The sequence below is a fragment of the Mobula birostris genome, chromosome 9 (assembly GCF_030028105.1).
Source record: "Mobula birostris isolate sMobBir1 chromosome 9, sMobBir1.hap1, whole genome shotgun sequence".
Lineage (NCBI taxonomy): Eukaryota > Metazoa > Chordata > Chondrichthyes > Myliobatiformes > Myliobatidae > Mobula > Mobula birostris.
Window position 1 is genome coordinate 42,792,876 of NC_092378.1, and position 17,643 is coordinate 42,810,518.

At 39.6% G+C, this 17,643-nt stretch overlaps 1 protein-coding gene across 14 annotated transcripts in view; it reads right to left on the reverse strand.

Moving 5' to 3' along the window:
* Positions 1-290: 290 nt before the first annotated feature.
* The window catches only part of atxn7l1 (ataxin 7-like 1), a 169,331-nt gene continuing 151,978 nt past the window's right edge, over positions 291-17,643 (reverse strand). For all 14 annotated transcript variants that reach the window (XM_072267923.1, XM_072267913.1, XM_072267922.1 and 11 more), the window contains 3 exons: positions 13,955-14,879; positions 5,481-5,562; positions 291-2,732 (listed from right to left, as the gene is read on the reverse strand). In XM_072267923.1, coding sequence (XP_072124024.1) covers positions 2,695-2,732; positions 5,481-5,562; positions 13,955-14,879 — 1,045 coding nt within the window. In that variant the 3' untranslated portion in view covers positions 291-2,694. The remainder of the gene's footprint in view (positions 2,733-5,480; positions 5,563-13,954; positions 14,880-17,643) is intronic.

The window sequence follows — 17,643 nt, forward strand, 5'->3', positions numbered from 1 at the left end:
CAAGACAAGTTTTCCTAACAACATGCAACAATAATAAGACCAATTTATCACTACAGGTCAGAGATCCTAGAACTGGCATTATGACAGGTGAGCAAATTTGATTTTCACATCCAAATTCCACAACAATGAACCGATGCAAAATTAAAACCACATTTCATCACTCTCAGTTGCTGACTTTATCTTCACTTAAATGGCTGACGAAACATTTTCTCACCCAGGTTCAAAAACAAATTCACTAACAATTGAAGGAAGTCCATAAATTGTAGTAAAGATGCAACAGGAAAGTGTACTTCTTAGAAACATATAAATTATTTTTTTTATTTACAAAGCCTGTTACAAAACAAAACAAAAAAAACATCCCTCACTAGAGAATATCTCCAGGCTGGGTGTTGAACCATGGCAGTGTCAATCAGAAACAAAGTTTGTTCAATTTATACGCCATTGAATTAACTATTTACAGCTATTCTAGACACCATTCTGTTAACAATACCACAAAGATGAAGATAGGCATGGAATGAACACAATCATACTGCTGGAGGAGAGGTGGTGGGTAGAGAAAAAGATGGAAAGTGCACAAAGCAAAATGAAAATGTGTAGTGTATAAAATTCATTTACAGAAAAGCAACAGTTACAGTATGGCACAGCTGATGAATTTTTACATGCTTTTGATATCTCTGAATGGGAGATGGGTAGAATTTAAATCTGCAGTAGGAAAGCACAATGAGGCAGGTGCAAAATCTTATCTGTGCAACAGCAGTATTAACTCACCCATGACAGACCAGCAACGCAAAACCCACAGAGTTTTGTCAAAATGCCATGGGTCAACAGTGCAACAAAAAAATAAGGTGTAAATAGAAAAACTTTTTCCCCAAGAATTCACTGAGATTCAGCAATAATATAATGCTGTATAAACTATTTTCTACAAATTTTTGATCAGCTTTATATACAATTTCAATACAAAAGAAGGCATACAGTAATCTGCTGTCTCTTTATGGCTGACAGGTTTATGCATTGTGTCCATGATTTGTACTGGTAAAATATACAATACCAAGGCCCACAACGTGGGCAACTACTGACACGTTATAATTACCAAACTGTCCCCTTCAGTCACGGACTTTTCTTGCATCACACTATCCAGTAGCAGTTCCTGACCAACACAGTCAGTTTTAAAAGGAAAGTTTGTATTTGTGACAGACCAGCATTATTTTTAATATATTTATATTTATATATTTATATATAAAAATTATTCTAATTACTGGGAATTCATTTCCCACCCCCTGTAGTTTTATAACAACCCACAATAAATTAGAAAAATTAAAATACTTAAAAGCTCCTAAGCTAATCATGACAAACATTTGTGCAAAAATAACAACAGATATGTACACAATCTTCAGTCTAACAAAATGTACATAGCAAAAATTCAATCCAAATTTATTTAAAAAATATATAAACACACAACTTCTGACATTCCTAAATTCTATTTCTGAACCTATCTTGGCCAGTTAGAGCATTAATTGATAAATCATAAATTAATGAAAATTAATATTAACAATTAAATGAACTTTTTAACTGTGTGGATGGTGATTAGCCTAAGAAAAATAGTTCTCTGTGCTGCAACTTCATTTCAACAGTCTCTGCACACCAGCTTTATTTTGTTACACAGAACAGCCTTCACTTGTAAAATACCACTATTAAAACCATAAAAATCCATTCTTATTACAGGAAAGTCCTTGTTTACTATAATCCCTGCTTGTTCTTTTCTAATTGGGAAGAATCCATCACAAAATAAGTGCACTTTTAACACTGAATAATAAGACATCATTAACACTTCCTATGCTTTTGTCTCAATTACCTCTCAATAGTCCCTCTGCAACTTCACTCATTACATTATCACACTAGAAAACTCCATTTTATAATACCTTCCAATACAAAGCTGGTGACAATCCAGTTTCTGCCACTTGCCTTTTAACTTAAAAAGATACTCTTTCAAATTTCCACCTCCACTAATTAATGAAACAAATTTTGCTATTTGCAAAGATAAATTCCATTTGAAAAGCTTTTTTTGTATTCATTTTGCTGAAGTCTCTACACAGACATGGAATTATAAATGGAACAGTAAAGCATAAGAGCCAGTAGAACAAAGATCAGATATTTTTTCTTGAACACTCCGCACTGTGAAAGTCTACCATGTCACAAAACAACATTTTGATGAAAGCCGGTATCATTTATATTTTAAAAAAACTATAGGGATACAGATCAGTGTGATCATGTGGGATTCAATAAATCCTGCCAATTGTCAAAATTTTAAATAATATGGGGTAAAATATGATTTGATAGGTTTGAACTTTGTGTACATATCAAGTCAATTTAGATCATAATTAACATTAATTATCTTTTGTCGATGGGGAGGGGATAATCATGATTACCCTGGCTTTTATAGAATCCGGCATATTGCATTACTGGGCAACCCTAAACCACCACCAAAAAGACAAGTGATACAATTCAAAAATCACCACAAGGTCATTCAGCCAGCATTGCTCATAGAATGGGGTAAAGGCCGCTCAGAGGTATTGACTAAGATGGAGGCTACTTCACATCTTCGGAGCAGAGGTTCTTGTCTTATCGGTGCAGTCCATTATGCAGTTGAAGGTAAGTACCAGAGCCAGTTTGAACTACTGAATCTTTTCAAAACCACTATCCCATGAAAAGAGTTTTCACTGCTGGAGTTTTGGCTGCAAAACAAAAAGAAAAAAAAATTAAGCTGTATGAACTGAAGAGACAAAACACTCAGCTAATTGCATAAAGCAGGAGTAGAATTAAAGGAAATATTATCCAAAAAAGGGGATCCAGTTGAAATGCATTCAACTTTAGTGTAAGTAGTTTCAAGATACTCCTGATGGCTTTGGTTTTGATTTGAAGATGAAATATAAGGATTTTTTAAGCAACTGGCTTAGTGGCATCAGTGCCAGATTTCGGAACGAAAGGTCCCGAGTTCGAATCCAGCTGGCTTCCCTGCACGCTTTCCATCCGTGCTGGGTTATGAGCTGGTGATCTCTTTGGAAGCTCACCCGGCAGAAGGCAATGGCAAACCACTGCTGTAACTTGCCTCGTACGCGGTTCCCCAGTACGTCAGAGAGGCGTGGAGGGAAATCGTCCGCTAACTGGAGAAACTCCGGATGTGACTTACCTTTCCATAAGACTTTAAGGAAAATAAGACATTGATCTATTTTACTATATTAAAGGATTTTAAGTAAGTCTTTCTTTCAATGAGAACACAGATATTGTTTCCTCAATCTTCAAAACAAAATGACAATTAGGTTAGCAAAAGAGGGGGTATAGAGATTAGGTGAAATAACAACTGATCAGACATAGCATCGGATCGCAAAGACTAATGGGCTACATCCTCAACTGATCTAAACTTGGGCATATGCAATCACTGGCTGACCTCAAAACATCTAGAGCATTTTGTAGTCAAATCATAAGAATTTGCAAACTATTTTATTCAGGCTCATGTGTTTATTATCATTGGTATCTTTCGAAATTTGTGCTGTACTGTTACATGTTACTGTTCAAGGTAATAAGTACAATAAAATTGTTTCATGTCTCCTCTTCAGAACCTACTTCCCTCATTGCACTGGAAGACCAACTCTTTCAAATGGATTTGTCTGGGACTCACACCAGTGTGTACCACTTTTTATTATGTTAGCACGTCATTATACTGCTAAGGAAGTGCGCTTCATTAATTGCTGCTTTAATTTGTATATGCTATGCTTCCGGAAAGATGGCAGCACAATCAGTTGCAGTGGCCTCCCTGGGTCCGAACAAAAGTGGAATTGTTTGTCCTTTGCATCTTTTTTGTGAACGCAAGACACTGCTGAACACTGGGAACATTATGTGCTGTAGGTCTGTCCCACTGGAGAGTTGCTCGATGATGGTGGAGCTGGATTTACTCCTCATGGTGTTGCCACCTGCTCCAGCCATCTGAGAAAAGAGCATCAGAGGCAGTGCACGATCTGGAAAAAGCTGCAAATGATTGTCTTGGATGTTTTTCGTGTGATCACAGGACCCAGTTGGACATTGATAATGTAGAATACTGCAAGTTTGGTTCACAGGTTCATCGATGAGGCCAATGTCAGGGAGCTTTATCGACTTGGTTGTTGCACACACAGGCAAATTTTGCTCTTTAAACATTTAGGGAGTTGTGATGTACATGTCTTTTAAAAATCTTGGTATAAAACAGCCTCTTCCACATAAATAAAATTTTATACCACAGGTGGTTTTCATCCTTAACAAAACAAGGAATATCAGCATTGTAGTTAACTGTACTAAGCTATTTGATTCCACTGTTTTCTTTATTAATCCTCCCTTGCTGTGAGCCAAAGTTTTAAATAGATTAAACTCTTTAAAATTTGAGGACATTTCTACCATATAGCAGCTCCCTAATTTTTGAGAGCAACATGTTTGGCTGAATAAGAATTTCAAGCACATTCTTTTAACCGGTTTCTATTTCTCCTCTGCTGCAGTTTGAGCTGGGTGAAAAGTACCGATGTAATGTTTATTTATTTTCTATGTACTAGTAGAGTACATATGTTCAAAATACATAAAGTATATCATTTTATCATATATTTTATGCTTCTGGTAAGATGACGACACGCTTGCTTGGTCACAGCGATTTCTTTGGATCCAACAAATGGTGCAAACGTCTGTCTTAAATGATTTTCTTGGAATTGCAAGACCCAACTGGACAATGGTGATTCAAAATACTGCAAGTTTAGTTCATTGGAGAGACAGAAAACAAGGGTGGAGTAAGGCCTTGGTTATTGCGAGGATCGGGCCATCATGCTCTGGCATTGGCTGTTACAGCCACCCTGGGAAGGGGGTGCTGAAGGCAGTGTGAGAGAGAAGAGAGGCACAGTGGTTGCACTGGAATCTCTGCCAGGTCGCAGGCTGGCTCTCTTGTCAGGACTGCTCACTCCTGAGAGGACAAGCTGGAATGCCTTTGTCTATGGCTGACCTAACACAAGATGAAGAACTGTCACATGCTTGTTCTTGCAGAAACGTGGCTCCATGTCAACATCTCATGCAACATCAATCTCCACGCCATGACAGTCAGGGAATTGTGCTAACATTATTTTATGATCGTGTGTGTTATTCTAACTATATGTGCAGCATTTTGCACCTTAGCCCCAGAGGAACACTGTTTTGTTTAGCCATACACATGTGTATGGTTGAATGACAATTAAACTTGAACTTTATATACTTGATGTTAATTGAATCTGCGGTTGTTTTGCAAGTGAACATGATTTGGATCAAACTGCTTTTGTTTCTATGGTGAGCAGGATTTGGAATGAAAATAAAACTGTTTGCTTCAAGTTACCACACTAAAGAGTCAATTACAAAACATTCCTGCCATCAAAAGGTCACTCAGATGAACTGCAACCCTGCAGGAGTCATTAAAAGTTATAGAGATATTCTGTTACCTACTTGTCTGTTACCATGTGCAAGGCTTGTTGTGGTTGAAGGACTGGATTGTGATAAAGATATACTGCTACTTTTTCCTATCTGTATAAAAGAAATGAAAAGGTTAAAAGAAAATCAAGACCACACATGAACATTTCAACAGCAAGTTATCAGGTGGCAAAATGAAATGCATTATTAAAATATAAACCTCTTGCAATATTAAATCACTCTGACCACATGAACATTTATCTTTTCAAAATAATTATCCAAAGTTAGTTTACATAAGCATTTTCAGGACAAAATTAAATGTCAAACTTCATTAAACTATAGAATCAAATCCATTGTCAACACTGCTTTTGGAGACACACCTCTTATAAGCAGGCTAAATAAGCAAGAAGTTGTCAAATTACTGCCATCAGCGCAATAATAGAAACCATTTTGGCCCAGTAACCTGGTGGTTTTGAGAAGCAATTATTTTTAAGGTTCAGCTAAAAGGATTGTAAATACCATCACATTTCCACAGATTTGAATGGAAAAATGCTGCAGTTGGTTCATCTTGTATAGACAGGTAAAATGTTAAAAATGAGAACAGAATGCTAGAAGAACTCGGGGGGGGGGGGGGAGGGGGGGAGGGGAAGGGAAGGGAATCAAGCAGCATGCATGGAGCCAAAAGGTATGTCGGCATTTCAGATTGAGATCCTGATGGCTGAGAGGAGACTGATTTGGAGGTGGGTGGGGATGAGGGAGGAGTTGGAAATTAGATTTGTTCTGCTCTTTGTGAACTTGATATATTCTGGCTATTCTGTATTTGGCTGAATGCCAGTATTGCATCAGTACCAGAGCAACTTGGCTCGAGGTGTAGCCAACTCTGGAATGCTAATAACTGGAATACAGTTGGGTTCAATAGCTTTTACTTTGTCAACTCATACAGCAGTTTCTCGACTTGGTATGGAGTGAACTGAATTGTCTACAGTCTGGTCTCTATAACAGTGGAGACCTCAGGCATAGACCAGTACTGTCGTTGAGGCATTAATATGAAAAAGTCATTATCACAAGCTTTCTGCAATTCTCTAGAGATGAATATAATAGTGGTTATTTTCTTAAGATTTCTGCATGTAGAAGTTTTAAAGAATGTGGAAATAATGGCACATTAATCCAATTTCAAATCTGCTTGGTACTGAAAAGCAGCAGATAACAATTTTTTCTGCATTAGAAATGGAATTGTGGAGTTCTACAGTTATTTGTTTGTAGCACTGTGGTGTGCAGCCAGGGGATGACTTTGAGCTCAAAAATTATAAAATTTACAGTAAAAACAAACATGCAGGAATGTCATGAGGTCCTAAAAGATCCTCCAGAAATCTGTGCTTTTTCTTTGCAAAATTTGTACCTTCAGAGAAGCACAAGTCCAAAAAGAAGCAACAAATTTTGCACATGCAACCAAAAGCTATTTATTAAAATTTATTTTCATTGAAGAGGGCACCACTGAAGAAGACAGTCAGATCATGACAATATCTTTCCAGTATCCAAAAATCCGTAAGGCACAATCTATTTGGTGTAACACTGTACAACAAATCCTGTGAATTTCTAGATACAGAGATTTCTTGTGAAAACTAATGTTGTGTGGATTCCTTCATTATTATCATTCCTTCATTAAGTCCTTAAGAATTGGGGGGGGGGTTTAGGACTACTGGTAAACTAAATGGGACACAATGGCTCTTTGTGGTACAACAAGTTGTCTTTATTTAACAATTGTTTAAATATCACATGGATTGTGATGTTGACTAGATTAAAATGTTGCCATTCTGCTAATTACCTTTAGGAATCAAGAACTATTTTACTGACCCTCATCTTTCAATAGGCTTAAGAAAGGCTCTAAGAATAAACCAGGAAATTATATGCCGGTGAGTCTGACATCAGCAGTGGGAAAGTTACTGGAAGGTGTTCTAAGGGACTGGATATAAAATATTCGGATAGTAAACACGGCTTTGTACATGGTAAGTCATTTCTAAACAATTTTATAGAGTTATTTGAGGAAGTTACCAAGAGAGTTGATGAAGGCAAGGCAGTCAATGTCATCTACATGGACTTTAGCAAGGCCTTTGACAAGGTCCCACATGGGATACTGGTCAAGAATGTGCAGTCGCTCAGCATTCAAGATGAGGTAGTAAATTGGATTAGACATTGGTTTCGCAGAAGAAGCCAGAGAGTGGTTGTTGATAGTTGCCTCTCTGACTAGAGGTGTGCCACAGAGATCAGTGCTGGGTCTGTAGTTGTTTGTCATCTATATCAACAATCTGGATGATAATGCGGTTTACGTGGATGACAGCAGGAAGCTTGCAGCTGGATCTGGACAAGCTGGTGAAATGGGCTGAAAAATGGCAGATGGAATTTAATGCAGACAATTGTGAGGTGTGGCCCTTTGGGAGGACCAACCGGGCAAGCAGTAGAACAGAGGGACCTGGGAATACACATCCGTAATTCTTTGAAAGTGTCGTCACAGGTATAGAGGGTCATAAAGAAAGCTTTTGTATATTGGCCTTCATATTTCAATGTATTGGGCACAGGATTTGGAATGTTATGTTGAAATTGTATAAGAGGTTGGTGAGGCCTAATTTGGATCCAGGTACTGCATCCAGGTTTGGTCACCTAACTACAGGAAAGATGTAAATAAGATTGAAAGAATGCAGAGAAAATTTACAAAGATGTTGCTGGAACTTGAGAACCTGAGTTATAGGGAAAGATTGAATAGGTTAGGACTTGATTCCCTAGAATGACGAAGATTGAGGGGAGATTTGATAGAGGTATACAAAATTATGAAGAGTACAGACAGGCTAAATGCAAGCAGGCGTTTTGCACTGAGGTTGGGTGACACTAGTACTAAATGTCATGAGTTAAGGGTGAAAGGTGAAATGTATAAGGGGAACATGAGGGGGAAGCTTCTACACTCAGAAGGTAGGAGTATGGAACAAACTGCCAGAGCAAGTGGTGGATGCCGGATCATTTTCAACATTTAAGAGAAATTTGGATAAGTACATGGATGGGAGGGGTATGGAGGGCTATGGTCCGGGTGCAGGTCGATGGGACTAAGTAGATTAATGGTTTGGCACATACTAGATGGGCTGAAGGGCCTGTTTCTGCACAGCAGTGTTCCAGGACTCCATTTCTTAGCAGTGAAATATATGCCCAAGACATTTAATTGCACTGATTTCTTTCCCAGTATCATGCAAATGAATATTTTTTCCCCTGAAGTGAAATATGACAACCACTTCTGCGTTGCTTCCATTCTTCTAGAGATCCTACAACCAGTACCTTTTACGAGCCTGTTGCAATTCCAGCATTAGGACAGGAGAGGTGATTCCACACACTCACCTTTGATCCTGACCATTCTGGCTGCCAAAGCTCCAAGTCCCACGTGCTAACTTGCTACCTCCCAACCTCCCAATTAATGCTGTCAATCTCAGTATCGCTCCCACTTATGTTATCAGTTGAGACTGCATTTCAATCCTCCTTAACTTCCACCATGCAATTTTTTTCTCGAAGCTCTGGGTTCCAATGCCCTTTCGTTCAAGTTTACTGTCATTTGACTGTACATATATACAACAAAATGAAACCACGTTCCTCTAGGCCACAGTGCACCAATACATATATCACACACAGCACATAAAACAAAATATCACAAGTTAATAAAATGTATTTCAAAATGCATGTGAAGTGCTCAACACAGGTAAACAGCAAACAATATAGTCAATAGTAAATAGTGAAGTGGTCTTTCCATGATTACAGTGAAAGCCAAATTAAGCTCATGAGTGCCAGTCAGTACCTTGCTATGCCCCCAGTTAGCTCCCCAACCCTCTTAAGTTTCCAGTAGGGGGTCAACTGCCAAACTGCACATCAGTGTCCAGCTATTTTGTGCAACAAGAATTTAGTCAGTGTTACACCACACATTTATTATTCTGCTGTTGATCTGCAAATCCTTCAAGGCATAGAGTCTAAATGCAGTGGATTCTGGATAAATGGGCAATCTGTTAATCAGGGCAGCCGCTTATTTGGGACAACTTCTAAAGAACAAAAACTAATCCAGAAAATAGCTGGGATTTCTTTTGTTTATTTAGGGCACTCTGCCGCTTAATTGAGACAGAAGGCTGTTGCTGAAAAGTTTCTAACTAGCATCAGATGCAAGTACTTATGTGGTGATTAGACACTACATTGTGCTTGGAGCAAACTTTTTAAATGGCATCAGTTGTGTGTGTTTGTGTCAAATAGCAGTGATTCTTGTCACTAATAGAAGGTGAGAAATAAGCAGTAAGACAATTCTGAACTGTCTTACTCACTGCAGATTTAAGCATTCAGGTTTGGAGATGTGAGAAACAACCGGAAGCGAAAATGAAATGTTTTCACTATTTCAGCAAGTTAGGAACTGTGACGAATTTGAAGGTATCATCAATCGATATTTTGAATGTTACAATGTAAATGAAGATTTGGAAGATGCACAAGTCTGTAACTAGCGTGGGTCACCTACACTTGTGTGGCTGTTAAGACACCACACCGTGCTTATAGTGAACTGTTTTAAACAGTGTCAGTTGCATATGCTTGTGTAATGTTATTTATTGAGCACTGAATGAAGGTAGTCCATTATCTGCACTAGGTGTCTGCACTGGTTTTGTTCATTTATAGTCAATCAAAAGAACACTGCAGCATACACTGGATGACTTCCTCCATCAACAACTATTGGGAACTAATGCACAGTTTTATAGTATTGTGAGATACTGGTAGTGTTCTAATTTTTTGTAAATACACAAGGTAGTTTATCCTTTTTTATACTTTTTTTAAACTATTTCCATGAAACAGCCGTTTAATTGGGCCGAAATAATCGGAGCAAATAGGGAGACAGATTCTAGAAAGGTAATAATAACAGGATTGTAGTGGTGGGAGATTTTAATTTCCCAGATATTGATTGGCATCTCCCTAGAGTGAGGGGTTTAGATGGGGTTGAGTTTGTTAGGTGTGTTCAGGAAGGTTTCTTGCCTACAAGAGGAGAGGCTGTACTTGATCTGGTATTGGGAACTGAACCTGGTCAGGTCTCTCAGTGGGACAGCATTTTGGAGATAGTGATCACAATTCTATCTCCTTTACCATAGCATTGGAGAGGGATAGGAACAGACAAGTTAGGAAAGCATTTAATTGGAGTAAGGGGAAATATGAAGCTATCAGTCAAGAACCTGGAAGCATAAATTGGGAACAGATGTTCTCAGGGAAATTTACGGAAGAAATGTGGCAAATGTTCAAGGGATATTTCTGTGGAGTTCTGCATACGTACGTTCCAATGAGACAGGGAAAGGATGGTAGGGTACAGGAACCATGGCGTACAAAGACTGTTGTAAATCTAGTCAAGAAGAAAAGAACTTACAAAAGGTTCAAAAAACTAGGTAATGATGGAGATTCTAGGAGATTATAAGGCTAGCAGGAAGGAGCTTAAGAAAGAAATTAGGAGAGCCAGAAGGGGCCATGAGAAGGCCTTGGCAGGCAGGATTAAGGAAAACCTCAAGGCATTCTACAAGTATGCGAAGTGCAAGAGGATAAGACGTGAGAGAGTAGCACCAATCAAGTGTGACTGTGGAACAGTATGACTAAACACACTGATGATGGTAGAGCAGTAGATGTAGTGTAGTGTATATGGATTTCAGCAAGGCATTTGATAAGGTACCCCATGCAAGGCTTATTGAGAAAGTAAGGAGGCATGGGATCCAAGGGGACCTTGCTTTGTGGATCCAGAATTGGCTTGCCCACAGAAGGCAAACAGTGGTTGTAGATGGGTCATATTCTGCATGGAAGTCGGTCACCAGTGGGGTGCCTCAGGGATCTGTTCTGGGACTGCTCCTCTTTGTGATTTTTATAAATGTCCTGAATGAAGAAGTGGAGGGATGGGTTAGTAAATTTGCTGATGACAAAGGTTGGAGCTGTTGTGGATAGTGTGGAGGGCTGTCAGAGGTTACAGCGGGACACTGATAGGATGCAAAAATGGGCTGAGAAGTGGCAGATGGAGTTCAACCCAGATAAGTGTGAGGTGGTTTATCTTGGTAGGTCAAATATGATGACAGAATATAGTATTAATGGTAAGACTCTTGGCAGTGTGGAGGATCAGAGGGATCTTGGGGTTCGAGTCAACTGGACACTCAAGGCTGCTGCGCAGGTTGACTCTGTGGTTAAGAAAGCATACGATGCATTGGCCTTCATCAATCATGGGATTGAGTTTAGGAGCTGAGGGGTAATGTTGCAGCTATATAGGACCATGGTCAGACCCCACTTGGAGTACAGTGCTCAGTTCTGGTTGCCTCACTATAGGAAGGAAGTGGAAACCATAGAAAGGGTGCAGAGGAGATTTACAAGAATGTTGCCAGTATTGGGGAGCATGCCTTATGAAAATAGGTTGAGTGAACTCGGCCTTTTCTCCTTGCAGCGACGGAGGATGAGAGGTGACCTGACAGAATTGTATAAGATGATGAGAGCCATTGATTGTGTGGATAGTCAGAGGCTTTTCCCCAGGGCTGAAATGGCTAGCACGAGAGGGCACGGTTTTAAGGTGCTTGGAAGTAGGTACAGAGGAGATATCGGGGTAAGTTTTTTTTTAAACACAGAGAGTGGTGAGTGTGTGGAATGGGCTGCCGGTGACAGTGGTGGAGGCGGTTACAATATGGTCTTTTAAGAGACACCTGGACAGGTATATGGAGCTCAGAAAAATAGAGGGTTATGGGTAACCCTAGGTAATTTTTCAGGTAAGGACATGTTCGGCACAGCTTTGTGGGCCAAAGGGCCTGTTTTGTGCTGTAGGTTGCATCTGTCCCAGAAGTTGGTTCAAAACTCTCTATGACTGACTTTATAGTAGGATACCTTCATTTATTCTATCGAAGAACATACAAAGACTCGGAGGATATATGGTGTACTCTCAGTTCATTTAAATTGTATTGTTCATGCATTTTACTGGGTTCAAGTAAAGGTTCTGAAAGAGAATGCATTCAAACATTTTGGCTTAGAAGATTATCTAAATCAAATAAGCTATCGCCTCCTAGCAATAACACCCCACATTGAAATTACTTCCTCTATCAGCGTCTTTTTGCTGAAATTATGCAAAGATGATTACTACCTCTGGGCCATGCTATCTCAGTAACACAAAATGACAAAATGCTAAATTATGAACGAACAGGATGTAATAAATTGCGTGTCCAAACTGTCGCCTGGAGTCTGGTCCATAATTTTCAGAAAACCAGTTCAGTTGTATGCATACTACTTAAATCTATACTTTGTAAATTAGAAAATAAAGTTTTAAGAACTATTAAATTTGAACACCAAGATAAGCCAGTATAACATTTGAGAAATCTACAAATTGTGCAAACCAACAAGAACACCGATTATATTTCACATATTGATAAGGTCCTATTTTAACTGTGGTTTTGTGGCAATTATGAATCCCACATTCTTAGTCCTCTGTTGCAATTTTTTAAAAAAAATATGGCAAATGCTGGGAACTGCCCTGCTCGCTCTACCAAGAAAGTATAGAAAGGTGGAGATCCTGCAACAATGGTACAAGAGGGGAGCATCAGCAGCCATCAGATAGCGGGAACTTCCATGGGTCTGGACAACTGCAGAAATTTTGACAAGGGAAGTCATCCCACTAGTGAGCAGACCAAAGAGTCCTGCTCCTGAGACAGCAGGATTAGACAGAGCACTGGAGCCACATTCTCCACTAGCTCACAGTGTGATGTTGTCATTTCAATCAGACTGTAAGCCAACAGCACTGAAGACCATCCCGCTCGCCTCCCTGCGAAAGGATAATGCCCGACCAGAATGCAGAAAGAGAGTGGTTGATTCTCAACAGGAGTCAGTAAACAACATCATTATTCCCAAGTATGAAATATTTTGAAAAAATATAAAAAGCCCTCAGGCAATTATATCTATTTTGCTCCCCAGAAAGAGCACATCACTTTTCAAATTAAGAATGTAAAAGAATACAAAGATAATTTTGTCGCTCTTTTCCACAACTCATTCCAAATTTCTGAAACTCTTCTGACAGTGGGGGGTTTACATATGTTTCACAAACACCACTGAATACAAAGAGTAACATACACAAAATGCTGGAGGAACACAGCAAGTCAGGCAGCATCTACGGAGAGGGATAAAGAGTCGACATGTCAGGCTGAGACTTTTCATCAGGATTTCTAGCATCTGCGGAATCTCTTATGTTACTGAATGCAAGGAAACTTTCACTTCTGGAATGCCTTTCATGGTCTCAAACTTTTAACCAATTAAATTCATCCTGTGTTGTCACTACAGCAGTGCAGAAATCAACTTGTGTTCAGGATGATCCCATAAAGACCACCGAGATAAATAATCTAACAATCTCTTTCTCCAGTAATGCATGCAAATACATAAGACAACGAAATAATTTGCGTCCCCACATTACAGCAAGTTTTCTTGAAGAAAGAATCAACATGCTCACCTGGCGGGAGACAGAATTGTTCGAAGTTTCCGAGACTGAAGACATGACGTTGGCAGCACTTCGTTTGTGAACACTGTTCATACCAGGCATTTTGGTTATTTTATTGGATTTACTGCTGGAACTAGAGTTTTTACGTTTTTTACCTTCTGACTTGTCAAAAGGAAGCGGCAGCGAAGACATAGCATTATGTGCTACTAGTGCATGGTCCCCTGGGTGATGCACCAGGGAGGAAACAGACAAAGTGGGGTCAATACTGCTTACCACCATGCTCATGTGTTTAATAGAGTCCGTCGAGCTGCCAGGCAGAGTAGTCCGTCCTGAGGGGTCTATTTTGGCACTGAGTGCGTTGGTTCCATTGTTCGTATTGTGCACAGACATTGCGCTGTAGGAAGATGTGGCTGGAAATGAGTTCAATGCAGTGCCAGGGTTCAGTAGGCAGTTCCTTTTGTGTGATCCTGAAAACGATGGCATTGAAGCTGAGCTCTGTAACGTTGAAGGAAATGGGGAGGAGACAGGAGGTGGAGGTTTCTTCCTCTTACTACACGAGCCCCTCTCACTGCGGGTAGGAAGGTCCTTAACTTTGGACGATCTGCTGGTTTTCGTTTTCGGTGATTTACTGAGCGATGGGGAAGGTACAACAGCAGGTACTGGTGACAATAACGACGGGGCTTTGAATGCAGAGTCCATCAAACTAAATGCAGTGGCTGCATGTGGAAAGGCAGCATTGTACGACATGATGGGTTTGGTGTCTGTTGTGGTCACAAACCCTGCAGATGACAACATGGGGGCTGTCATTACGTAAGAGGGAGTAATTGCTGAGCTTGAAGGAAGATAAACTGCAGAAGGGCTGCTTAAAGGCTGCAGCACTGATGTGGAAAAAGTTGTGGGTGATGGCATGGGGCTGTCCGCTGCAGGAGGAATTTTCCTAAAAGTGTTGGGTAAGAGACAAAGAGAAATATGTTAGAATTAATATTTTAATGTAGTACCGACACTTATAAAAATGACATTAAAGACAGAGGGAAAACAATTCTAATTTCAGTCTCCTTATGATACAGGACACGTCTGAGGGAAGATTCTGGAACGTGTAGCAAAATCACAAGGATCTTATTACAATTTTGCATAAAACACATGTACTCTTTCAATGCAGCTTTGTTGCCCAATTGCACTTTTGAATATATCCTCAGACCTCTGCTGGAGAATTCCTGGATAACCACGGAAATAAATGAAGGCATTAAGCTAAGTGCCCATGAATACAAAGTCACCAAGAGTAGCGGGAAACTGAAAGATTGGGAGAAGTTTAAAAAGCAACAATGAACAACTAAGCAAGCAACAAGAAAATGGAAGATAGCTTTTGAAAGCAAATATGCACAAAATATGAAAACATAGTAGAAATAGAAGGTAAAGAGGAAAAGGGTAGGTAAAGAGGAAAAGGGTTGCTAAAGTCAGCATACGTCCCTTGGAAGATGAGAAGGGGGAATTAAAATTGGGTAATGTGAAAATGGCCAAGGCTTTGAATGACTATTTTGTGTCAGTCTTCAAGGTGGAGGATACATCTAACATACTAAAGAGACATGTAATAGATGCAGTGGGAGGTGAGAATCTCAATACAGTCACTATCACTACAGAGATAGGGTTGAGTAAATTAGTGGGCCTAAAGGTAGACAAGTCTCCTGGTCTTGATGGAATACATTCCAGTGTACAGAAAGAAATGGCAAAAGTTAAAGGAAGAGTTATTTGTGATAACTTATGACAATTCTCTTAAGTCTGAGCAGGTCCCAGAGAACTGGAAGACAGTGAATATCATGTCCCTGTTTACAAAAAAAGGATGTAGGAAAAAGGCAGGTAACTATAGGACACTTAGCTAAATATCTGTAGCTGGGTAAATGTTTAAATTTGTCATTAGGGAAGAAATAGTGAAAGTCTTAGGCACATATATATAGCTAGGATGCCCAAGACTTTTTCACTGTGTTGTATTCGTCAATATGGAGCAGAGTGAGTTTGTAAATCTGGTGAGAGCAAAGGATGTTGGGAATGGTGAGAGTACAGCGCCATGGGAGGGGTGTGGGGTAGATAGCAGAGAAGACAGCCAGGAGTGGGGATGGCGCAGGTAGACACACCCAGCCCTGAGACACCAAACAATTGGCTTATTGATCATTACAGAATGTCTCTCTGGTGTTTCTCACTCCTTTCTCCTCTTCCCCTTTTCCCAACCGTGATTCCCCTCTCCCTGCCCACTCTCAGTCCACAATAGAGACCCATATCAGAATCAAGTTTATCATCAGTCACACATGCTATGAAATTTGTTTACTGATTTTGCAGCAATTCAGTGCAATACATAAAATTACTACAGTACTGTGTAAAAGTCTTAGGCACCCTAGCTATATATACATATGTGCTGAAGAGTTATGGACAGTACTATATGAATCAGGATGCATGAAGTTGAGGATGATGTATTGGCATGGATAGACAATTGGTTAACCAATGAATGGCAAAGTATAGGATAAATACGTGTTTCTCTAGCTCGCAATCGGGGAGCAGAGCGCTGTAAGGATCACTGCTGGGCTCTCAACTGTTCAGAATAAACATTAATGATTTAGCAGAGGTGACCAAGTGTAGCATATACTTTATTGTCGCCAAACAATTGATACTAGAACGTACAACCATCATTGCGATATTTGATTCTGCGCTTCCCACTCCCTGGATTACAAATAGATAGTAAATATTAAAAATTTAAATTATAAATCATAAACAGAAAATAGAAAAATGGAAAGTAAGGCATATCTAATATTGTTGATGACACTAAATTGAGTGGAAAAACAAATTGTTCAAGGGATGTAGAGAGTTTGCAAAGAGATACAGACAGGTTAAGTGAGTGGGTAAGGGTCTGGCAGATGGAGTACAACACTGGTAAATGTGAGGTCATCCACTTTTGAAGGAAAAACAGAAGATCAGATTTTTATTTAAGTGCAGAATGCTGTGTGCAGAGGGACTTGGGACTTTTGCATGAATCACAAAAGGTTGGATTGCAAGTGCAACAGGTTATCAAGAAGGCAAATGCAATCTTTGGCCTTCACTGCTAAAGAGATTGAATTTAAGAGCAGGGAGGTTATGCTGCAAATGTACAGGGTACTGGTGAGGCCACATCTGAAGTACTATGTGAAGTTCTCGTCTTCTTGCTCAAGAAAGGATATACTAACTTTGGAGGCTGTGCAGGTTGATTCCAGAAATGACTGGGTTAGCTTATGAAGAGAGATTGAGTCAACTGGGACTATATTTGCTGGAAGTTAGAAGAATGAGAGAATCTTATAGAAACATATTATGAAAGAGATAGATAAGGCAGAGACAGGAAAATGTCTGTAAGTGAGACTAGATTCAAGGGAATAGACGTGCTGGAGATGAGCAGGGGGTGAATCTGTGAAGTTCTCTGCCTAGGGATACAGTAGAGGCTATCTCATTAAATATATGTAAGCAGGGAAATTAAAGGTTACGGAGAAAAGGCAGGTGTAGGTGGAACAAAGTACAAAGAGAGATCAGCCATGATTCAAAGGTACAGATGTCTTACTCTTTGCTCCTATTTCTTACGTTCTTATGTTCCATGAAGAAACTTCTCCAGATCTCAACCTTAAATGCCTCATACACTACCTTGTTCCTATAGTATTTAGTTCTAATTTTTGTAGCTACACCGGGAA